The 25,347-nt window shown below is 44.4% G+C and overlaps 1 protein-coding gene and 1 long non-coding RNA gene across 10 annotated transcripts in view; both read right to left on the bottom strand.

The window, feature by feature from the left end:
- The window catches only part of LOC110523075 (protein Hook homolog 3), a 75,820-nt gene that overhangs the window by 20,241 nt on the left and 30,232 nt on the right, over window positions 1–25,347 (bottom strand). For all 8 annotated transcript variants that reach the window (XR_005051609.1, XR_005051610.1, XR_005051611.1 and 5 more), the window contains 7 exons: window positions 21,014–21,177; window positions 16,263–16,403; window positions 12,940–13,141; window positions 12,018–12,128; window positions 6,328–6,412; window positions 5,336–5,405; window positions 276–416 (listed from right to left, as the gene is read on the bottom strand). Coding sequence is in view for 3 of the 8 variants with exons in the window: in XM_036976584.1 (XP_036832479.1) it covers window positions 276–416; window positions 5,336–5,405; window positions 6,328–6,412; window positions 12,018–12,128; window positions 12,940–13,141; window positions 16,263–16,403; window positions 21,014–21,177 (914 nt within the window). In the remaining 5 variants the exon portion in view is untranslated. The remainder of the gene's footprint in view (window positions 1–275; window positions 417–5,335; window positions 5,406–6,327; window positions 6,413–12,017; window positions 12,129–12,939; window positions 13,142–16,262; window positions 16,404–21,013; window positions 21,178–25,347) is intronic.
- Window positions 21,340–24,417, bottom strand: LOC118964550. 2 transcript variants are annotated; one of them, XR_005051619.1, is made up of 2 exons: window positions 23,522–24,417; window positions 21,340–23,141 (listed from the first exon to the last, which is right to left on the bottom strand). It is a non-coding gene; the product is annotated as an uncharacterized LOC118964550 (long non-coding RNA). The 2 variants fall into 2 exon arrangements; XR_005051618.1 differs by having other exon boundaries at window positions 23,216–24,392.

Below are 25,347 nucleotides of genomic sequence, written 5' to 3'. Positions count from 1 at the left end.
TGTGTATTGTGTGTGTGTGTATTGTGTGTCTATGTGGCGTGTGTGTAGTGTGTAGTGTGTAGTGTATAGTGTATAGTGTGTAGTGTAGTGTGTAGTGTATAGTGTGTGTAGTGTATAGTGTGTGTAGTGTGTATAGTGTGTAGTGTATAGTGTGTATAGTGTGTAGTGTATAGTGTGTAGTGTATAGTGTGTAGTGTATAGTGTATAGTGTATAGTGTGTGTAGTGTGTATAGTGTGTAGTGTATAGTGTATAGTGTGTAGTGTGTAGTGTGCACCTGTTTTCTGTCTCCAGTTCGTTCTTCCTACTGTTAGCGTCCTCCAGTAAACTCTGCAGCAGAGCGATCTTCTCATTATCAGAACCCTCCTGGGCCAGCTTCAGCATGTTGTTTTCATGCTGCAGTCTGATCAGCTTCTCTCTGAGAACAAAACACAGGGACAGATTCACATGTAGGAATGGGATTAAATCAGTTTTTCTGTTAAAACGATAAGAAAACTTCATACAATTTCAGGTGAATGAGTATAGTCCTAAAGCTACTGTGTATGACTTACAGTACCTCCCTTTCTGGTGGTTAAGCATTACACCTGTGCTACCATTACCTCAATACCACCTCGTAAAGTTAAACGAATAGACTTGGACATTTTACACAAAGACTGAACACACTCACATCATTAGCGAAGGGAAAAGAGCAGGTGAGCCAACGAGAGAGGAGAGAGAGGAGGGGACAGGCAGAAAGAAAGAGCAGTCTTGGTAATCTGTATCTGGCAATGTCTTGTCTTACATGGTTTAGATCTGATCTGTCTGAAAGATATCAGTTCGTCTCTGTGGATGGTTTGTCCTCTGACAAATCAATTGTAAGTTTCAGTGTTCCTCAAGGTCCTGTTTTAGGACCACTATTGTTTTCACTATATATTCTAACTCTTGGTGATGTCATTCGGAAACACAATGTCAACATTCATTGTTGTGCAGATGAAACACAGCTGTATATTTTGACGAAACATGGTGAAGCCCCAAAATTGCCTAACCTGGAAGTGTTTCAGACATAAGGAAGTGGATGGCAGCAAATGTTTTACTTTTAAACTCTGACAAAACAGAGATGATAATTCTAGGTCCCAAGAAACAAAGAGATCTGCTGTTTGATCTGACAATGAATCTCGACGGTTGTCCAGTCATCTCAAATGAAACTGCCCTCTGTGTTTCTCTGGACCAGTATCTCTCTTTTGACAAACATTTACAAAATATTTGAAGCGCAGCTTTTTTCTTCATAACATTGTGAATAATCAGAACCTTTTAGTCTAAAAATGATGCAGAAAAATTAATCCATGCTTTTGTTACTTCTAGATTAGACTACTGCAACGCTACACTCTCCGGCTACCCGGATAAAGCACTAAATAAACTTCAGTTAGTGCTAAACACGGCTGCTAGAATCCTGGCTAGATCCAAACCATCATATTACTCCAGTGCTAGCCTCCCTACAATGGCTTCCTGTCAAGGCAAGGGCTGATTTCAAGGTTTTTACTGCTAACCTACAAAGCATTACATGGACTTGCTCCTACCTATCTTTCCGATTTGGTCCTGCCGTACATACCTACGCGTACAAGACGCAGGCCTCCTTACTGTCCCTAGAATTTCTAAGCAAACAGCTGGAGGCATGGCTCTAAGGTACTGATAGTTGGTATTCAGCAGTCATAAAGCCTTATTTACTTTGAAGAACTACTAAAACAGGGATTTTGTCAGACAGCAGCTCTATAGAGATGAGATGATGACTTGGAATGAAATGAAATAATAAAGTCATCAAATATAACTAAGGTAATATATTTTATATATATATATAACTCATGTACTATATTATATATATATATAACTAATGTAATATAGTATATATATAACTAACGTACTAAATTATATATATAAAACGAATGTAATATATATATATATATAACTAATGTAATATATTAAATATATATAACTAATGTACTAAATTATATATATAAAACTAATGTAATATATATAACTAATGTAATATATTAAATATATAACTAATGTAATATATATATATATAACTAATGTAATATATTAAATATATAACTAATGTAATATATATATATATAACTAATGTAATATATTAAATATATATAACTAATGTACTAAATTATATATATAAAACTAATGTAATATATATATATATAACTAATGTAATATATATATATATAACTAATGTAATATATTATATATATATATAACTAATGTAATATATTAAATATATAACTAATGTAATATATTAAATATATAACTAATGTAATATATATATATATATAACTAATGTAATATTATATATATATATATAACTAATGTGATATATATATATATATAACTAATGTAATATACACAACAACTGAACTATTTGATTAAAGTAAAGTCATGTGAATAAATGATGGTTAATAAGTGATCAGCAGTAATGAACAGTCACGAGCATCATGGGACTTTAATTCCTTGTTTTATTCTGTGTTGTTACATCATTCAACGCACATAATTCATAGTGCATTTAATGTAAATAAAGATAATATAATTTTGAATTCAACCCAAAAGCGTATTATTTTTGATTTGCTATTATTCAGAGGCTGTTTGCAGGCTGCCCAAGGTGGAACTACAGCACTGGTTTTCAAGCCTTTCCAGTGGGGAATCCTGCTTGTTTGTTATTGACCAAATACTTATTTTCCACCATCATTTGCAAATAATATCATTAAAAATCCTACAATGTGATTTTCTGGATTTTTTCTTCCTCATTTTGTCTGTCATAGTTGAAGTGTACCTATGGTGAAAATTACAGGCCTCGCTCATCTTTTTAAGTGGGAGAACTTGCACAATTGGTGGCTGACTAAATACTTTTTTTTGCCCCACTGTAGAAAGAAACCTAGAGAGGAACCAGGCTCTGAGGGGTGGGCCAGTCCTCTTCTGGCTGTTACCAGGTGGAGATTATAAACCTAGAGAGGAACCAGGCTATGAGGGGTGGGCCAGTCCTCTTCTGGCTGTGCCGGGTAGAGATTATAAACCTAGAGAGGAACCAGGCTCTGAGGGGTGGCCAGTCCTCTTCTGGCTGTGCTGGGTGTTGATTATAAACCTAGAGAGGAACCAGGCTATGAGGGGTGGCCAGTCCTCTTCTGGCTGTGCCGGGTGTTGATTATAAACCTAGAGAGGAACCAGGCTATGAGGGGTGGAGATTATAAACCTAGAGAGGAACCAGGCTATGAGGGGTGGCCAGTCCTCTTCTGGCTGTGCTGGGTGTTGATTATAAACCTAGAGAGGAACCAGGCTATGAGGGGTGGAGATTATAAACCTAGAGAGGAACCAGGCTATGAGGGGTGGAGAATATAAACCGTGAGAGGAACCAGGCTATGAGGGGTGGCCAGTCCGCTTCTGGCTGTGCCGGGTGGAGATTACACTAACGCTAGCTGTGTTTCCAGCCACTAGACTGAGCTACGCTACACTAACACTAGCTGTGTTTCCAGCCACTAGACTGAGCTATGCTACGCTAACGCTAGCTGTGTTTCCAGCCACTAGACTGAGCTATGCTACACTAATGCTAGCTGTGTTTCCAGCCACTAGACTGAGCTATGCTACACTAACGCTAGCTGTGTTTCCAGCCACTAGACTGAGCTATGCTACGCTAACGCTAGCTGTGTTTCCAGACACTAGACTGAGCTATGCTACACTAATGCTAGCTGTGTTTCCAGCCACTAGACTGAGCTACGCTACACTAACACTAGCTGTGTTTCCAGCCACTAGACTGAGCTATGCTACGCTAACGCTAGCTGTGTTTCCAGCCACTAGACTGAGCTATGCTACACTAACGCTAGCTGTAGTACATTAATTACCCAGCCAGGCCACTCATCAGTCTCTTATAGTACATTACCCTGCCAGGCACCTCTTCAGTCTATAGTACATCAATTACCCTGGCAGGCACCTCATCAGTCTATAGTACATTACCCAGCCAGGCCACTCATCAGTCTATAGTACATTACCCAGCCAGGCCAATCATCAGTCTATATATAGTACATTACCCAGCCAGGCCACTCATCAGTCTATAGTACATTACCCAGCCAGGCCACTCATCAGTCTATAGTACATTACCCTTCCTACATTGCCTTCCACAGAGCACAAAAAGAAAGGCCTTGAAGGTACACAAGGGACTAAATGATTCTAGTTGCACCAGAAACGAATCAAGTGTTGACTTAAACTTCTTGATCAATTCTTTGTGATATTCATGAATTGTACACTCTTTAGACAAAAGTATGTGGACACCCCTTCAAATTAGTAAATTCGGCTATTTCAGCCACACCTGTTGCTGACTGGTGTATAAAATCGAGCACACCGCCATGCAATCTCCATAGACAAACATTGGCAGTAGAATGGCCCGTACTGAAGAGCTCAGTGACTTTCAACGTGGCACCGTCATAGGATGCCACCTTTCCAAGTCAGTAAGTCAAATCTCTGCCCTGCTAGAGCTTCCCCGGTCAACAGTAGGCGCTGTTATTGTGAAGTGGAAACGTCTAGGAAGACCCCCACAGTAATGTTCCAACATCTAGTGGAAAGCCTTCTCAGAAGAGAGGAGGCTGTTATAGCCAGCAAAGAGGGGGGGACCAACTCCATATTAAGACGCATGATTTTGGAATGAGATATTGGATGAGCAGGTGTCCACATACACAACGTGACCAAAAGTATCTGGCTGTGTCGAGCAGAGCGGAGAATGTCAAACCGACTAGAGGGGAAGCGGCCAGAGAAGAAGAGAAAGATCTCATTGGTTTAGCGTATTTTAACAGAAACGGAAACAGAGAAGAAGAGAAAGATCTCATTGGTTTAGCGTATTTTAACGGAAACGGAAACAGAGAAGAAGAGAAAGATCTCATTGGTTTAGCGTATTTTAACAGAAACGGAAACAGAGAAGAAGAGAAAGGTCTAATTGGTTTAGCGTATTTTAACGGAAACGGAAACAGAGAAGAAGAGAAAGATCTCATTGGTTTAGCGTATTTTAACAGAAACGGAAACAGAGAAGAAGAGAAAGGTCTAATTGGTTTAGCGTATTTTAACGGAAACGGAAACAGAGAAGAAGAGAAAGATCTCATTGGTTTAGCGTATTTTAACAGAAACGGAAACAGAGAAGAAGAGAAAGATCTCATTGGTTTAGCGTATTTTAACGGAAACGGAAACAGAGTACTAATCTTTGAAATGTTTAGAAAGTATGACAGCAGATAACACATCAGTGTGATGTGGGGTAGTTCAACATAACAGAAAAATGCTAGATTTCTGGGGACTGTCTGGGGACTCAACAAATCATACCGGATCTCTGGGGTGACGATCTCTGCAGCCAACGAATCAGAGCCCTCGTTACTGTCCAGTGGAACCATGCCTGGAGAAACACAAAGACGTTATGTTAGACACAATCACATGCTTAGACTGGAGGCAATGCAGGGACATGAACATACTAAGCCAAAGACGTCACTACTAAGAGTAGCAACAGCCCTACGAGTAGCAACAGCCCTACGAGTAGCAACAGCCCTACGAGCAGCAACAGCCCTACGAGCAGCAACAGCCCTACGAGCAGCAACAGCCCTACGAGCAGCAACAGCCCTACGAGCAGCAACAGCCCTACGAGTAGCAACAGCCCTACGAATAGCAACAGCCCTACGAGCAGCAACAGCCCTACGAGCAACAACAGTCCTACGAGTAGAAACAGCCCTACGAGTAGAAACAGCCCAACGAGTAGAAACAGCCCTACGAGCAACAACAGCCCTATGAGCAACAACAGCCCTATGAGCAACAACAGCCCTACGAGTAGAAACAGCCCTACGAGTAGAAACAGCCCTACGAGTAGAAACAGCCCTAATAGTAGCAACAGCCCTATGAGCAGAAACAGCCCTATGAGCAACAACAGCCCTACGAGTAGCAACAGCCCTACGAGCAGCAATAGCCCTACGAGCAGCAACAGCCCTACGAGTAGCCCTACGAGTAGAACCAGCCCTACGAGTAGCCCTACGAGTAGAACCAGCCCTACAAGTAGCCCTACGAGCAGCAACAGCCCTACGAGTAGAAACAGCCCTACAAGTAGAAACAGCCCTACGAGTAGAAACAGCCCTACGAGTAGCAACAGCCCTACGAGCAGCAACAGCCCTACGAGCAGCAACAGCCCTACGAGCAGCAACAGCCCTACGAGTAGAAACAGCCCTACCCTGTTACCATCCTTTACTAACACACTGTCCAGGTCTGACAACATGGGAGACACGAGGGATAAACAGATAAACGATGGGAGAGCAGGAGTATCTGACTGTTACCTGTAGACAGTTGTCCTTCCTGAGCCTCAACAAAACGCAGCTCCTCAATGGTCTCCTTTAGGGAGTCTCTCTCTGACCTCATTCGCTGGAGGGGGGGGGTAGATAGATAGATAGATAGATAGATAGAGAGAGAGAGTACTGTAAAGTCAATGTTGACCTGTAGTTCTGTACAGTACTGTAAAGTCAAAGTTGACCTGTAGTTCTGTACAGTACTGTGAAGTCAAAGTTGACCTGTAGTTCTGTACAGTACTGTAAAGTGAAAGTTGACCTGTAGTTCTGTACAGTACTGTAAAGTCAAAGTTAAACTGTAGTTCTGTACAGTACTGTAAAGTGAAAGTTGACCTGTAGTTCTGTACAGTACTGTAAAGTGAAAGTTGACCTGTAGTTCTGTACAGTACTGTAAAGTGAAAGTTGACCTGTAGTTCTGTACAGTACTGTAAAGTGAAAGTTGACCTGTAGTTCTGTACAGTACTGTAAAGTGAAAGTTGACCTGTAGTTCTGTACAGTACTGTAAAGTGAAAGTTGACCTGTAGTTCTGTACAGTACTGTAAAGTGAAAGTTGACCTGTAGTTCTGTACAGTACTGTAAAGTCAAAGTTGACCTGTAGTTCTGTACAGTACTGTAAAGTCAAAGTTGACCTGTAGTTCTGTACAGTACTGTAAAGTCAAAGTTGAACTGTAGTTCTGTACAGTACTGTAAAGTGAAAGTTGAACTGTAGTTCTGTACAGTACTGTAAAGTCAAAGTTGACCTGTAGTTCTGTACAGAACTGTGAAGTCAATGTTTACCTGTAGTTCTGTAACTATAGTAGTACTGAAGTACAGTACTGTCAAGTGAAAGTCAACCTGTAGTTCTGTACAGTACTGTAAAGTGAAAGCCAACCTGTAGTTCTGTACAGTACTGTAAAGTGAAAGTCAACCTGTAGTTCTGTACAGTACTGTAAAGTGAAAGTCAACCTGTAGTTCTGTACAGTACTGTAAAGTGAAAGCCAACCTGTAGTTCTGTACAGTACTGTAAAGTGAAAGCCAACCTGTAGTTCTGTACAGTACTGTAAAGTGAAAGTCAACCTGTAGTTCTGTACAGTACTGTAAAGTGAAAGCCAACCTGTAGTTCTGTACAGTACTGTAAAGTGAAAGCCAACCTGTAGTTCTGTACAGTACTGTAAAGTGAAAGTTGACCTGTAGTTCTGTACAGTACTGTAAAGTGTAAGTTGACCTGTAGTTCTGTACAGTACTGTAAAGTCAAAGTTAACCTGTAGTTCTGTACAGTACTGTAAAGTCAAAGTTGACCTGTAGTTCTGTACAGTACTGTAAAGTCAAAGTTGACCTGTAGTTCTGTACAGTACTGTAAAGTCAAAGTTGACCTGTAGTTCTGTACAGTACTGTAAAGTGAAAGTTGAACTGTAGTTCTGTACAGTACTGTAAAGTCAAAGTTGACCTGTAGTTCTGTACAGAACTGTGAAGTCAATGTTTACCTGTAGTTCTGTAACTATAGTAGTACTGAAGTACAGTACTGTCAAGTGAAAGTCAACCTGTAGTTCTGTACAGTACTGTAAAGTGAAAGCCAACCTGTAGTTCTTTACAGTACTGTAAAGTGAAAGCCAACCTGTAGTTCTGTACAGTACTGTAAAGTGAAAGTCAACCTGTAGTTCTGTACAGTACTGTAAAGTGAAAGCCAACCTGTAGTTCTGTACAGTACTGTAAAGTGAAAGCCAACCTGTAGTTCTGTACAGTACTGTAAAGTGAAAGTCAACCTGTAGTTCTGTACAGTACTGTAAAGTGAAAGCCAACCTGTAGTTCTGTACAGTACTGTAAAGTCAAAGTTGACCTGTAGTTCTGTACAGTACTGTAAAGTCAAAGTTGACCTGTAGTTCTGTACAGTACTGTAAAGTCAAAGTTGAACTGTAGTTCTGTACAGTACTGTAAAGTCAAAGTTGACCTGTAGTTCTGTACAGAACTGTGAAGTCAATGTTTACCTGTAGTTCTGTAACTATAGTAGTGCTGAAGTACAGTACTGTCAAGTGAAAGTCAACCTGTAGTTCTGTACAGTACTGTAAAGTGAAAGCCAACCTGTAGTTCTGTACAGTACTGTAAAGTCAAAGTTGACCTGTAGTTCTGTACAGTACTGTAAAGTCAAAGTTAAACTGTAGTTCTGTACAGTACTGTAAAGTGAAAGTTGACCTGTAGTTCTGTACAGTACTGTAAATTGAAAGTTGACCTGTAGTTCTGTACAGTACTGTAAAGTGAAAGTTGACCTGTAGTTCTGTACAGTACTGTAAAGTCAAAGTTAACCTGTAGTTCTGTACAGTACTGTAAAGTCAAAGTTGACCTGTAGTTCTGTACAGTACTGTAAAGTCAAAGTTGACCTGTAGTTCTGTACAGTACTGTAAAGTCAAAGTTGAACTGTAGTTCTGTACAGTACTGTAAAGTGAAAGTTGAACTGTAGTTCTGTACAGTACTGTAAAGTCAAAGTTGACCTGTAGTTCTGTACAGAACTGTGAAGTCAATGTTTACCTGTAGTTCTGTAACTATAGTAGTACTGAAGTACAGTACTGTCAAGTGAAAGTCAACCTGTAGTTCTGTACAGTACTGTAAAGTGAAAGCCAACCTGTAGTTCTGTACAGTACTGTAAAGTGAAAGCCAACCTGTAGTTCTGTACAGTACTGTAAAGTGAAAGTCAACCTGTAGTTCTGTACAGTACTGTAAAGTGAAAGCCAACCTGTAGTTCTGTACAGTACTGTAAAGTGAAAGCCAACCTGTAGTTCTGTACAGTACTGTAAAGTGAAAGTCAACCTGTAGTTCTGTACAGTACTGTAAAGTGAAAGCCAACCTGTAGTTCTGTACAGTACTGTAAAGTGAAAGTCAACCTGTAGTTCTGTACAGTACTGTAAAGTGAAAGCCAACCTGTAGTTCTGTACAGTACTGTAAAGTGAAAGCCAACCTGTAGTTCTGTACAGTACTGTAAAGTGAAAGTCAACCTGTAGTTCTGTACAGTACTGTAAAGTGAAAGCCAACCTGTAGTTCTGTACAGTACTGTAAAGTGAAAGTCAACCTGTAGTTCTGTACAGTACAGTAAAGTGAAAGCCAACCTGTAGTGCTGTACAGTACTGTAAAGTGAAAGTTGACCTGTAGTTCTGTACAGTACTGTAAAGTGAAAGTTGACCTGTAGTTCTGTACAGTACTGTAAAGTGAAAGTTGACCTGTAGTTCTGTACAGTACTGTAAAGTGAAAGTTGACCTGTAGTTCTGTACAGTACTGTAAAGTGAAAGTCAACCTGTAGTTCTGTACAGTACTGTAAAGTGAAAGTTGACCTGTAGTTCTGTACAGTACTGTAAAGTGAAAGTTGACCTGTAGTTCTGTACAGTACTGTAAAGTGAAAGTTGACCTGTAGTTCTGTACAGTACTGTAAAGTGAAAGTTGACCTGTAGTTCTGTACAGTACTGTAAAGTGAAAGTTGACCTGTAGTTCTGTACAGTACTGTAAAGTGAAAGTCAACCTGTAGTTCTGTACAGTACAGTAAAGTGAAAGCCAACCTGTAGTTCTGTACAGTACTGTAAAGTGAAAGCCAACCTGTAGTTCTGTACAGTACTGTAAAGTGAAAGTCAACCTGTAGTTCTGTACAGTACTGTAAAGTGAAAGCCAACCTGTAGTTCTGTACAGTACTGTAAAGTGAAAGCCAACCTGTAGTTCTGTACAGTACTGTAAAGTGAAAGTCAACCTGTAGTTCTGTACAGTACTGTAAAGTGAAAGCCAACCTGTAGTTCTGTACAGTACTGTAAAGTGAAAGTCAACCTGTAGTTCTGTACAGTACAGTAAAGTGAAAGCCAACCTGTAGTGCTGTACAGTACTGTAAAGTGAAAGTTGACCTGTAGTTCTGTACAGTACTGTAAAGTGAAAGTTGACCTGTAGTTCTGTACAGTACTGTAAAGTGAAAGTTGACCTGTAGTTCTGTACAGTACTGTAAAGTGAAAGTTGACCTGTAGTTCTGTACAGTACTGTAAAGTGAAAGTCAACCTGTAGTTCTGTACAGTACTGTAAAGTGAAAGTTGACCTGTAGTTCTGTACAGTACTGTAAAGTGAAAGTTGACCTGTAGTTCTGTACAGTACTGTAAAGTGAAAGTTGACCTGTAGTTCTGTACAGTACTGTAAAGTGAAAGTTGACCTGTAGTTCTGTACAGTACTGTAAAGTGAAAGTTGACCTGTAGTTCTGTACAGTACTGTAAAGTGAAAGTCAACCTGTAGTTCTGTACAGTACAGTAAAGTGAAAGCCAACCTGTAGTTCTGTACAGTACTGTAAAGTGAAAGTCAACCTGTAGTTCTGTACAGTACAGTAAAGTGAAAGCCAACCTGTAGTTCTGTACAGTACAGTAAAGTGAAAGCCAACCTGTAGTGCTGTACAGTACAGTAAAGTGAAAGCCAACCTGTAGTTCTGTACAGTACTGTAAAGTGAAAGCCAACCTGTAGTGCTGTACAGTACAGTAAAGTGAAAGCCAACCTGTAGTTCTGTACAGTACAGTAAAGTGAAAGCCAACCTGTAGTTCTGTACAGTACTGTAAAGTGAAAGTCAACCTGTAGTTCTGTACAGTACAGTAAAGTGAAAGCCAACCTGTAGTGCTGTACAGTACTGTAAAGTGAAAGTTGACCTGTAGTTCTGTACAGTACTGTAAAGTGAAAGTTGACCTGTAGTTCTGTACAGTACTGTAAAGTGAAAGTTGACCTGTAGTTCTGTACAGTACTGTAAAGTGAAAGTTGACCTGTAGTTCTGTACAGTACTGTAAAGTGAAAGTCAACCTGTAGTTCTGTACAGTACTGTAAAGTGAAAGTTGACCTGTAGTTCTGTACAGTACTGTAAAGTGAAAGTTGACCTGTAGTTCTGTACAGTACTGTAAAGTGAAAGTTGACCTGTAGTTCTGTACAGTACTGTAAAGTGAAAGTTGACCTGTAGTTCTGTACAGTACTGTAAAGTGAAAGTTGACCTGTAGTTCTGTACAGTACTGTAAAGTGAAAGTCAACCTGTAGTTCTGTACAGTACAGTAAAGTGAAAGCCAACCTGTAGTTCTGTACAGTACTGTAAAGTGAAAGTCAACCTGTAGTTCTGTACAGTACAGTAAAGTGAAAGCCAACCTGTAGTTCTGTACAGTACAGTAAAGTGAAAGCCAACCTGTAGTGCTGTACAGTACAGTAAAGTGAAAGCCAACCTGTAGTTCTGTACAGTACTGTAAAGTGAAAGCCAACCTGTAGTGCTGTACAGTACAGTAAAGTGAAAGCCAACCTGTAGTTCTGTACAGTACAGTAAAGTGAAAGCCAACCTGTAGTTCTGTACAGTACTGTAAAGTGAAAGCCAACCTGTAGTTCTGTACAGTACTGTAAAGTGAAAGCCAACCTGTAGTGCTGTACAGTACAGTAAAGTGAAAGCCAACCTGTAGTTCTGTACAGTACAGTAAAGTGAAAGTCAACCTGTAGTTCTGTACAGTACAGTAAAGTGAAAGCCAACCTGTAGTGCTGTACAGTACTGTAAAGTGAAAGTCAACCTGTAGTTCTGTACAGTACTGTAAAGTGAAAGCCAACCTGTAGTTCTGTACAGATCTGTAAAGTGAAAGCCAACCTGTAGTTCTGTACAGTACAGTAAAGTGAAAGCCAACCTGTAGTGCTGTACAGTGCTGTAAAGTGAAATGAACCATTGTAACACCTACATCCTTTTCTTTCTGGAGAGAGTCCACCTTCTCCTTGAGTCTCTTGTATTCAAACTCCATCTTGTCTGTCTTTTTAGACTCCTCAGACAGCTTGTTCTGCAGCTCTACCACCTGGGGACAACAAGGACAGTATGTTAACCAGTCTCTCTCTGTGTGTTTGTAGTGGTGTTCAGTCTCTATCCATACCTGTCTCTCTGTGTGTTTGTAGTGGTGTGTAGTGGTGTTCGGTCTCTTTCCATACAGGTCTCTGTGTGTTTGTATTGGTGTTCGGTCTCTATCCATACCGGTCTCTGTGTGGTTGTATTGGTGTTCGGTCTCTATCCATACCAGTCTCTCTGTGTGTTTGTAGTGGTGTGTAGTGGTGTTCGGTCTCTTTCCATACAGGTCTCTGTGTGTTTGTATTGGTGTTCGGTCTCTATCCATACCAGTCTCTGTGTTTTTGTAGTGGTGTGTAGTGGTGTTCGGTCTCTTTCCATACAGGTCTCTGTGTGTTTGTATTGGTGTTCGGTCTCTATCCATACCGGTCTCTGTGTGTTTGTAGTGGTGTTCAGTCTCTATCCATACTGGTCTCTGTGTGTTTGGTCTCTATCCATACCTGTCTCTCTGTGTGTTTGTAGTGGTGTGTAGTGGTGTTCGGTCTCTATCCATACCGGTCTCTGTGTGTTTGTAGTGGTGTTCGGTCTCTATCCATACCTGTCTCTCTGTGTGTTTGTAGTGGTGTTCGGTCTCTATCCATACCTGTCTCTCTGTGTGTTTGTAGTGGTGTGTAGTGGTGTTCAGTCTCTATCCATACCGGTCTCTGTGTGTTTGTAGTGGTGTTCAGTCTCTATCCATACTGGTCTCTGTGTGTTTGGTCTCTATCCATACCTGTCTCTCTGTGTGTTTGTAGTGGTGTGTAGTGGTGTTCAGTCTCTATCCATACCTGTCTCTTGTAGGACTCCAGCTGTCCTCTCGTGGTGTTGGCCTTGCGTACTTCCTCCTCCAGACTGACAGTGTTCTGCATGTACAGAGTGTTCTTCTCCTCCAACAGCTTGACCTGTCTCCTCAGATCTCCCAGGTCCTCCAGCTTCTTCTTATACGACTCCACCATGACCTCCAGCTTGGACACCTTGTCTGACGAGTGTCTGTGTGACACAAACACAAGCTAAGGGTTAGTGTCTATACCAGACGTTGTAGTGTCGCCAGTGGGCTTACAACTATGTCGATGGCAGGCCACTAGTGAACCACAACATGCTTGCTAGCTGGGTCAACTCATTATTGAGCGTTACCTTGCTTGGGGTCAATTCCAAATTAAAACTGAAATTCCAATTGGATTGACCCCAACCATGAAAAACAGAGGAACAGTTGTGGTGTAGGGGGTTAGGGTGTAGGGGGGTTAGGGTGTAGAGGGTAGGGTGTAGGGGTTAGAGGTCAGGGTTAGGGTTAGGGTCAGGGTTAGGGTGTAGGAGGGTTGGATTGACACCAACCATGAAAAACAGAGGAACAGTCGTGTTAGAACGTTCATCAAGTCCCTTCAGTGACTGGGCCTCGTCAGTCAGGGTTAGAGGTTGGGGTGTAGGGGGGTTAGGGGTTAGGGTGTAGAGGGTAGGGTGTAGAGGTTAGGGTGTAGGGGGGTTAGAGGTTAGGGGTTAGGGTGTAGGGGGGTTAGGGTGTAGGGGTTAGGGTGTAGAGGTTAGGGTGTAGGGGGGTTAGAGGTTAGGGTGTAGGGGTTAGGGTGTAGGGGGGTTAGGGTGTAGGGGGGTTAGAGGTTAGAGGTTAGGGGTTAGGGGGGTTAGGGTGTAGGGGTTAGGGTGTAGGGGTTAGAGGTTAGAATGTAGGGGGTAGGGTGTAGGGGTTAGATGTTAGAATGTAGGGGGTAGGGTGTAGGGGTTAGGGTGTAAGGATTAGGGTGTAGGAGGGTTAGAGGTTAGGGTGTAGGGGTTAGGATGTAGGGGTTAGGGTGTAGGGGTTAGGGTGTAGGGGTTAGGGTGTAGGGGTTAGAATGTAGGGGGTAGGGTGTAGGGGTTAGGGTGTAGGGGTTAGGGTGTAGGAGGGTTAGAGGTTAGGGTGTAGGGGTTAGGGTGTAGGGGTTAGGGTGTAGGGGTTAAGGTGTAGGGGTTAGGGTGTAGGGGTTAGGGTGTAGGTGGGTTAGAGGTTAGAATGTAGGGGGTAGGGGTTAGGGTGTAGGGGTTAGGGTGTAGGTGGGTTAGAGGTTAGAATGTAGGGGTAGGGTGTAGGGGTTAGGGTGTAGGTGGGTTAGAGGTTAGAATGTAGGGGTAGGGTGTAGGGGTTAGGGTGTAGATGGGTTAGAGGTTAGAATGTAGGGGTAGGGTGTAGGGGTTAGGGTGTAGGTGAGTTAGAGGTTAGAATGTAGGGGGTAGGGGTTAGGGTGTAGGGGTTAGGGTGTAGGGGTTAGGGTTTAGAGGGGTTAGGATATAGAGGTTAGGGTGTAGAGGTTAGGGTGTAGGGGTTAGGGTGTAGAGGTTAGGGTGTAGGGGTTAGGGTGTAGGGATTAGGGTGTAGGGGTTAGGGTGTAGGGATTAGGGAGGTTAGGGTATAGGGGGGATAGGGTGTAGGGGTTAGGGTGTAGGGGTTAGGGTGTAGAGGGTAGGGTGTAGGGGTTAGAGGTTAGAATGTAGGGGGTAGGGTGTAGGGGTTAGGGTATAGTGGGGTTAGGGTGTAGGGGTTAGTGTGTAGGGGGGTTAGGGTGTAGGGGTTATGGTGTAGAGGTTAGGGTGTAGGGGGTAGGGTGTAGGGGTTAAGGTGTAGGGGTTAGGGTGTAGGGGTTATGGTGTAGAGGTTAGGGTGTAGGGGGGTTAGGGTGTAGGGGTTATGGCGTAGGGGGGTTAGGGTGTAGGGGTTAGGGTGTAGGGGTTAGGGTGTAGGGGGGTTAGGGTGTAGAGGTTAGGGTGTAGAGGTTAGGGTGTAGGGGGGTTAGGGTGTAGGGGTTAGGGTGTAGGGGGGTTAAGGTGTAGGGGTTAGGGTGTAGAGGTTAGGGTGTAGAGGTTAGGGTGTAGGGGGTAGGGTGTAGGGGTTAGGGTATAGAGGTTAGGGTGTAGGGGGTAGGGTGTAGGGGGTAGGGTGTAGGGGTTAGGGTATAGAGGTTAGGGTGTAGGGGTTAGAGTGTAGAGGTTAGGGTGTAGGGAGGTTAGGGTGTAGGGGGGTTGGGTGTAGGGGGGTTAGGGTGTAGGGGGGTTAGGGTGTAGGGGGGTTAGGGTGTAGGGTGGTTAGGGTATAGGGGTTATGGCGTAGGGGGGTTAGGGTGTAGGGGTTAGGGTGTAGAGGTTAGGGTGTAGGGGGGTTAGGGTGTAGGGGTTAGGGTGTAGGGGGTTAAGGTGTAGGGGTTAGGGTGTAGGGGTTAGGGTGTAGGGGTTAGGGTGTAGAGGTTAGGGTGTAGAGGTTAGGGTGTAGAGGGTAGGGTGTAGGGTGTAGGGGGTAGGGTGTAGGGGTTAGGGTATAGAGGTTAGGGTGTAGGGGGTAGGGTGTAGGGGTTAGGGTATAGAGGTTAGGGTGTAGGGGTTAGAGTGTAGAGGTTAGGGTGTAGGGAGGTTAGGGTGTAGGGGGGTTGGGTGTAGGGGGGTTAGGGTGTAGGGGGGTTAGGGTATAGGGGGGTTAGGGTGTAGAGGTTAGGGTGTAGGGGTTAGGGTGTAGGGGTTAGGGTGTAGAGGTTAGGGTGTAGAGGTTAGGGTGTAGAGGTTAGGGTGTAGGGGGTAGGGTGTAGGGGGTAGGGTGTAGGGGTTAGGGTATAGAGGTTAGGGTGTAGGGGGTAGGGTGTAGGGGGTAGGGTGTAGGGGGTAGGGGTTAGGGTATAGAGGTTAGGGTGTAGGGGTTAGAGTGTAGAGGTTAGGGTGTAGGGAGGTTAGGGTGTAGGGGGGTTGGGTGTAGGGGGGTTAGGGTGTAGGGGGGTTAGGGTGTAGGGGTTAGGGTGTAGGGGTTAGGGTGTAGGGGTTAGGGTGTAGGAGGGTTAGGGTGTAGGGAGGTTAGGGTGTAGGGTGTAGGGGTTAGGGTGTAGGGGGGTTAGGGTACAGGGGGTTAGGGTGTAGGGGTTAGGGTGTAGGGGTTAGGGTGTAGGGAGGTTAGGGTGTAGGGTGTAGGGTGTAGGGGTTAGGGTGTAGGGGGGTTAGGGTACAGGGGGTTAGGGTGTAGGGGTTAGGGTGTAGGGGTGTAGGGGTTAGGGTGTAGGGGTTAGGGTGTAGGGTGTAGGGGTTAGGGTGTAGGGGGTAGGGTGTAGGGGTTAGGGTGTAGGGGTTAGGGTGTAGTTCCTACCTGAGTACATCCATCTCGTCCTTCAGTGTCTGGGCCTCGTCAGCCAGGGAGGTGAGCTCTTCATTCTGTCCTCTCAGCTCTGTCAGCTCCTTCTCCAACTCCTCACAACGGATACGATAGTCATCCTTCGCTGCCTCCAGCCTGCAGACACCCCAGAGAGAGAGAAACGTACACCTCAGTCCAAACTGAAAACACAACTGATGACAGATACACAAACTCACAGGTCACTCAGAGCCTCAAAAACTTCAACTTGAGATTTCGAGCTGGCGAAGTTTACATTGTGAGGTTGTTTGAGGATGTTGTGCTCAGTTGGTCCGTGGGGGTAACAGGAGCCACAGAAAATGCCCCAGACGGACAATGGCCTATTATGGACGAGTGCCCAAACCCATAGTCCAGTGTTTCCCAAACTCGGTCCTGGGATGCAGGTGTGTAAAGTTTTGTTTTTTTGCCCCTTTCACTACACAGCTGATTGAAATGATCATCAATCTTTGATCATTTGAATCAGCTGTGTACTGCTAAGGTAAAAATTGAAACGTGCAACCCGTCGTTTGGGAAACGCTGCCATAGTCTCCCAGTGACTCTCTCAGTGATGGCCCATGGTCCTGTGGTGAACCAGACACCGTTGTGATGGCCCAAGGTCCTGTGGTGACCCAGACACCGTTGTGATGGCCCAAGGTCCTGTGGTGAACCAGACACCGTGGTGATGGCCCAAGGTCCTGTGGTGAACCAGACACCGTGGTGATGGCCCAAGGTCCTGTGGTGGACCAGACACCGTGGTGATGGCCCAAGGTCCTGTGGTGAACCAGACACCGTGGTGATGGCCCAAGGTCCTGTGGTGAACCAGACACCGTGGTGATGGCCCAAGGTCCTGTGGTGACCCAGACACCGTGGTGATGGCCCAAGGTCCTGTGGTGAACCAGACACCGTGGTGATGGCCCAAGGTCCTGTGGTGGATAAGACACCGTGGTGATGGCCCAAGGTCCTGTGGTGACCCAGACACCGTGGTGATGGCCCAAGGTCCTGTGGTGAAACAGACACTGTGGTGATGGCCCAAGGTCCTGTGGTGGATAAGACACCGTGGTGATGGCCCAAGGTCCTGTGGTGACCCAGACACTGTGGTGATGGCCCAAGGTCCTGTGGTGAACCAGACACCGTGGTGATGGCCCAAGGTCCTGTGGTGGATAAGACACCGTGGTGATGGCCCAAGGTCCTGTGGTGACCCAGACACCGTGGTGATGGACCAAGGTCCTGTGGTGACCCAGACACCGTGGTGATGGCCCAAGGTCCTGTGGTGACCCAGACACCGTGGTGATGGCCCAAGGTCCTGTGGTGGATAAGACACCGTGGTGATGGCCCAAGGTCCTGTGGTGAACCAGACACCGTGGTGATGGCCCAAGGTCCTGTGGTGGACCAGACACCGTGGTGATGGCCCAAGGTCCTGTGGTGAACCAGACACCGTGGTGATGGCCCAAGGTCCTGTGGTGAACCAGACACCGTGGTGATGGCCCAAGGTCCTGTGGTGACCCAGACACCGTGGTGATGGCCCAAGGTCCTGTGGTGGACCAGACACCGTGGTGATGGCCCAAGGTCCTGTGGTGAACCAGACACCGTGGTGATGGCCCAAGGTCCTGTGGTGACCCAGACACCGTGGTGATGGCCCAAGGTCCTGTGGTGAACCAGACACCATTGAAGACCCAGTCAGAGTGAGTGAGTCCCTGAGGTTCCGTGGGTGAGGGTGACCCAGACACCGTGGGTGAGATGAACCCAGGCAGTGTGATTTTTTACCAGCAGGGGCAGCGAGGGGGCTGAGGCCAACGCTGGGGGTTGGGGCCAAGGCCAGGGGGCAGGGTGAAAGGGAGGGGCAGGTAGTCCCAGTCCCAACTCAACAGAGACATCTCTGAGTGCCTGCTGTGAGTGCCAAATGGTTAGTGGCTGGTCTAGGATCAGTTGTCTTTTAGATCATGATGAATAACATAATGTGGACAAGGGAGAACTGATCCTAGACCAGTACTCCTACTCCGAGAAGCTTTATTAATATCTATTATCTACAGCTTATTAATACAGGCCCAGGTCTTATTAATACAGGCCCAGGTTAATACTTATTAATACAGGCCCAGGTCTTATTAATACAGGCCCAGGTCTTATTAATAGAGCCCCAGGTCTTATTAATACAGCCCCAGGTCTTATTAATATAGGCCCAGGTCTTATTAATATAGGCCCATGTCTTATTAATATAGGCCCATGTCTTATTAATATAGGCCCATGTCTTATTAATATAGGCCCATGTCTTATTAATATAGGCCCATGTCTTATTAATATAGGCCCATGTCTTATTAATATAGGCCCAGGTCTGGACTGTAGAATAATAGAGAACAGCTTATTAATACAGGCCCAGGTCTTATTAATACAGGCCCAGGTTAATACTTATTAATACAGGCCCAGGTTAATACTTATTAACACAGGCCCAGGTCTTATTAATACAGGCCCGGGTCTTATTAATACATTAATACTTATTCTTCCTAGGTTCTGGCCTTTCTAGGGAGTTTTTCCTAGCCACCGTGCTTCTACACCTGCATTGCGTGCTGTTTGGGGTTTTAGGCTGGGTTTCTGTACAGCACTTTGAGATATCAGCTGATGTACGAAGGGCTATATAAATCAATTTGATTTGATTTTTATTTGATTTACACGAACATCTTTTCTATGAACACATTCCATTTCCATTTTAAATGAATATGTGCTGCTGATGGGAGCTCAGGAGCTGTCTGGTGTTGACCTCACTTAGATGTGTGTGTGTGTGTGTGTGTGTGTGTGTGTGTGTGTGTGTGTGGTGTGTGGTGTGTGGTGTGTGGTGTGTGGTGTGTGGTGTGTGTGGTGTGGTGTGGTGTGGTGTGGTGTGGTGTGGTGTGTGTGTGTGTGTGTGTGTGTGTGTGTGTGTGTGTGTGTGTGGTGTGTGTGTGGTGTGTGTGTGTGTGTGTGTTGTCGTGTCTTTACTATCATTCACGTGATGATGAATATTTTATCAAATCAGTTAACGATATATAATATTATGATAATCAACTTAATTCTGTAACAATTAACTCATTAGCAATCTTGGGGCACCACAGAGTTTATTTAAACTTAACTCTTAAAGATATCTTCTATTTCAGTCATCAATCAGGCATTAATTAATTTACCTTCAGTGTCATTCTGAATGAAGCAAAATCTTTGGATATCTCTACAAACCCTAGCATAAATGATGAATCAGCGATATACAAACTGGCTTAATTATTTATTTACTAACCAACTAAATAATCACACAGAATTACATAAACACACAAACAGAATAGCTTACACATTGATGACTACATAATGCAATGAAAAGTCCCTAGTGGACTAAATGGCAGACACACTGGCGGCACAAAATGGCAGACACACTGGTGACACAAAATGGCAGACACACTGGTGACACAAAATGGCAGATTCAAAAGGCTCAGGGAGAAATCAATAGCTCTTTAACCAATCAATCGCTCAGTGAGTTACAGCCTGTTTAATAACAGAACTACTACAGCTTAACATTAGATCTCAGTCAGCACAATCTTCTGTTTCTATCTGTGAGACCAGGAACATACGTTCCTTTGTGGAGATGGGAGAACCTTCCAGAAGGACAACCATCTCCACAGCCCTCCACCAATCAGGCGTTTATGGTACAGTGGCCAGACGGAAGCCACTCCTCAGTAAAAGGCACATGACAGCCCACGAGGAGTTTGCCAAAAGACACCTAAAGGACTCAGACTATGAGAAACAAGATTCTCTCGTCTGATGAAACCAAGATTGAACTCTTTGGCCTGAATGCCAAGCATCACGTCTGGAGGAAACCTGGCACCATCCCTACGGTGAAGCATGGTGGTGGCAGCCTCATGCTGTGGGGATGGTTTTCAGCGGTAGGCATTGGGAGACTAGTCAGGATCGAGGGAAAGATGAACAGAGCAAAGTACAGAGAGATTCTTGATGAAAACCTGCTCCAGAGCGCTCAGCTGGGGTGAAAGTTCACCTTCCAACAGGACAACGACCCTAAGCACACAGCCAAGACAACACAGGAGTGGCTTCAGGACAAGTCTCAGAATGTCCTTGAGTGGCCCAGCCAGAGCCCGGACTTGAACCCGATCGAACATCTCTGGAGAGTCCTGAAAATAGCTGTGCATCGACACTCCCCATCCAACCTGACAGAGCTTGAGAGGATCTGCAGAGAAGAATGTGTTCCAAGCTTGTAGCATCATACCCAAGAAGACTTGAGGCTGTAAGGTGCTTCAACAAAGGACTGAGTAAAGGGTCTGAATACTTATGTAAATGTGATATTTCCATTTGTTTTATATAAAAAAATTTCAACAACTGTTTTTGCGTCGTTATTATGAGGTATTTGTGTGTAGATGTATGAGGACATTTAATAAAATTACATTTTAGGCTGTAACGTAACAAAATGTGTAAAAAGTAAATGGGTTTGAATACTTTCAAATGTACTTTATGCATCTTAAACACAAAATGATTCTGAAGGACTGTAATTGCAGGTGGCACGAGCAAAGCATCTGTGACAGAAACTGAATGAAACTGCCTTGTAAACGAGAAACTCCTTCATACTGTTCTTAAGGTGGGGCTGAGAACCAGGTAGGTCACTACCTCCCTTCTTCACTTCCTGGACCTCCCTCCCCACCCCCATCTCTCTCCCTCCCTGCCAAGACCTCCTCCACCCCCCAGCCTGGACCTAAGGGTGTTACCTGAAGGTCTCCTCCTGGAGATGTTCTAGCTGTGTCTGCAGCTGCAGGTGCCTACGTCCTACAGGACTGTTCAGGTCTTCTATGGAGTCAGACTGGTTGAGACGCTCCATGAGGATCTGGTTCTCGGCCAGGAGACTACCCCTCTCCTCCTGTAGCGCTGCCACCTGGTGGGGAAGATTTGTCATTACACATACCGACCATCTGCGATTTAATGAAAGTCTTTACAAGAAAATTGGACTTTTCTCTTTTGTAAACATGAAAAGTACAGTAATTAAAAATCTGAATTGTTCTTCAACAGCAAAAGTTTTTTTTTGTTTTTTTTTTCATGACCGCATTTTATGATCACAAACAATTGATTTCAAATCAGGAAAAAAGCAAGCACACAAAAACAACAAAACTAAACCCACAAACTCTTAGTACAGCGCAAACTGGGCAACATGCTTTTATATGGCCTTCTCAACAACGTGATGGCAGGATCAAACTCACTCCACACAGAAGCCAAGCTGCAGTGGTGTGTTTGAGAAACAGCCAACTACTGTGTATGACTTCATCAAAACAGGCAGCTAAAGTGAAATGTACCTTAACAGCTGATAAAGTGACCTAACCCTATAACACAGACTTACTGTACTGTGAAACACCTAACCCTATAACACAGACTTACTGTACTGTGAAACACCTAACCCTATAACACAGAGACCTACTGCACTGTGAAACACCTAACCCTAGAATACAGACCTACTGCACTGTGAAACACCTAACCCTATAACACAGAGACCTACTGCACTGTGAAACACCTAACCCTAGAATACAGACCTACTGCACTGTGAAACACCTAACCCTATAACACAGACCTACTGCACTGTGAAACACCTAACCCTAGAATACAGACCTACTGCACTGTGAAACACCTAACCCTAGAATACAGACCTACTGTACTGTGAAACACCTAACCCTAGAATACAGACCTACTGCACTGTGAAACACCTAACCCTATAACAGAGACCTACTGCACTGTGAAACACCTAACCCTAAAACACAGACTTACTGTACTGTGAAACACCTAACCCTAGAATACAGACTTACTGTACTGTGAAACACCTAACCCTAGAATACAGACTTACTGTACTGTGAAACACCTAACCCTAGAATACAGACCAACTGCACTGTGAAACACCTAATCCTAAAACACAGACTGCACTGTGAAACACCTAATCCTATAACACAAACACAGACTGTACTGTGAAACACCTAACCCTAGAATACAGACCTACTGCACTGTGAAACACCTAACCCTAAAACACAGACTGTACTGTGAAACACCTAACCCTAGAATACAGACTTACTGCACTGTGAAACACCTAACCCTAGAATACAGACTTACTGTACTGTGAAACACCTAACCCTAGAATACAGACTTACTGTACTGTGAAACACCTAACCCTAGAATACAGACCTACTGCACTGTGAAACACCTAACCCTAGAATACAGGCTTACTGTACTGTGAAACACCTAACCCTAGAATACAGACTTACTGTACTGTGAAACACCTAACCCTAGAATACAGACTTACTGTACTGTGAAACACCTAACCCTATAACATACAGACTTACTGTACTGTGAAACACCTAACCCTAGAATACAGACTTACTGTACTGTGAAACACCTAACCCTATAACATACAGACTTACTGTACTGTGAAACACCTAACCCTAGAATACAGACTTACTGTACTGTGAAACACCTAACCCTATAACACAGAGACCTACTGCACTGTGAAACACCTAACCCTAGAATACAGACTTACTGTACTGTGAAACACCTAACCCTATAACATACAGACTTACTGTACTGTGAAACACCTAACCCTAGAATACAGACTTACTGTACTGTGAAACACCTAACCCTATAACACAGAGACCTACTGCACTGTGAAACACCTAACCCTAGAATACAGACTTACTGTACTGTGAAACACCTAACCCTAAAACACAGACTTACTGTACTGTGAAACACCTAACCCTAGAATACAGACTTACTGTACTGTGAAACACCTAACCCTAGAATACAGACTTACTGTACTGTGAAACACCTAACCCTAGAATACAGACCTACTGCACTGTGAAACACCTAATCCTAAAACACAGACTGCACTGTGAAACACCTAATCCTATAACACAAACACAGACTGTACTGTGAAACACCTAACCCTAGAATACAGACTTACTGCACTGTGAAACACCTAACCCTATAACACAGACTTACTGTACTGTGAAACACCTAACCCTAGAATACAGACTTACTGTACTGTGAAACACCTAACCCTAGAATACAGACGTACTGTACTGTGAAACACCTAACCCTATAACATACAGACTTACTGTACTGTGAAACACCTAACCCTAGAATACAGACTTACTGTACTGTGAAACACCTAACCCTAGAATACAGACTTACTGTACTGTGAAACACCTAACCCTAGAATACAGACTTACTGTACTGTGAAACACCTAACCCTAGAATACAGACTTACTGTACTGTGAAACACCTAACCCTAGAATACAGACTTACTGCACTGTGAAACACCTAACCCTAGAATACAGACTTACTGTACTGTGAAACACCTAACCCTAGAATACAGACTTACTGTACTGTGAAACACCTAACCCTAGAATACAGACGTACTGTACTGTGAAACACCTAACCCTATAACATACAGACTTACTGTACTGTGAAACACCTAACCCTAGAATACAGACTTACTGTACTGTGAAACACCTAACCCTAGAATACAGACTTACTGTACTGTGAAACACCTAACCCTAGAATACAGACTTACTGTACTGTGAAACACCTAACCCTAGAATACAGACTTACTGTACTGTGAAACACCTAACCCTAGAATACAGACTTACTGCACTGTGAAACACCTAACCCTATAACACAGACTTACTGTACTGTGAAACACCTAACCATAGAATACAGACTTACTGTACTGTGAAACACCTAACCCTAGAATACAGACTTACTGTACTGTGAAACACCTAACCCTAGAATACAGACTTACTGTACTGTGAAACACCTAACCCTAGAATACAGACTTACTGTACTGTGAAACACCTAACCCTAGAATACAGACTTACTGTACTGTGAAACACCTAACCCTATAACACAGACTTACTGTACTGTGAAACACCTAACCCTAGAATACAGACTTACTGCACTGTGAAACACCAGTTCAACAACAAACATGTCTCTCTGGAGCCAGAAGGAATCACATCTTAAAGTGAAGGAACTCTCTTCTCCAGCCACAATACCTTACTGCTCTGTCATAGACTTACTGCTCTGTCATAGACTTACTACTCTGTCATAGACTTACTACTCTGTCATAGACTTACTACTCTGTCATAGACTTACTGCTCTGTCATAGACTTACTACTCTGTCATAGACTTACTACTCTGTCATAGACTTACTACTCTGTCATAGACTTACTGCTCTGTCATAGACTTACTGCTCTGTCATAGACGTACTACTCTTTCAAAGACTTACTACTCTGTCATAGAAGCAAATGCTAACTAATGCATGGATCTCCACCTAGGTGGATGTGGAACTGCATAGAGGACCAATGAGTCCATTGGCAGTTGGCAGCCAAGTTGGCCATCTGTTGAGGAGGACCCCCGTTGGCCATCTGTTGAGGAGGTCCCCCCGTTGGCAATCTGTTGAGGAGGTCCCCCGTTGGCCATCTGTTGAGGAGGACCCCCGTTGGCCATCTGTTGAGGAGGACCCCCGTTGGCCATCTGTTGAGGAGGTCCCCCGTTGGCCATCTGTTGAGGAGGACCCCCGTTGACCATCTGTTGAGGAGGACCCCCGTTGGCCATCTGTTGAGGAGGTCCCCCTGTTGGCCATCTGTTGGTGAGGTCCCCCCGTTGGCCATCTGTTGGGGAGGTCCCCCCGTTGGCCATCTGTTGAGGAGGTCCCCCGTTGGCCATCTGTTGAGGAGGTCCCCCCGTTGGCCATCTGTTGGGGAGGTCCCCCCGTTGGCCATCTGTTGAGGAGGTCCCCCCGTTGGCCATCTGTTGAGGAGGTCCCCCGTTGGCCATCTGTTGAGGAGGACCCCCGTTGGCCATCTGTTGAGGAGGACCCCCGTTGGCCATCTGTTGAGGAGGTCCCCCTGTTGGCCATCTGTTGGTGAGGTCCCCCCGTTGGCCATCTGTTGGGGAGGTCCCCCCGTTGGCCATCTGTTGGGGAGGTCCCCAGTTGGCCATCTGTTGAGGAGGATCCCCGTTGGCCATCTGAGGAGGATCCCCCGTTGGCCATCTGTTGAGGAGGTCCCCC

Source organism: Oncorhynchus mykiss, chromosome 5 (assembly GCF_013265735.2).
Source record: "Oncorhynchus mykiss isolate Arlee chromosome 5, USDA_OmykA_1.1, whole genome shotgun sequence".
NCBI classification, from domain to species: Eukaryota; Metazoa; Chordata; class Actinopteri; order Salmoniformes; family Salmonidae; genus Oncorhynchus; species Oncorhynchus mykiss.
This window is presented reverse-complemented; position numbering and strand designations above follow the sequence as displayed.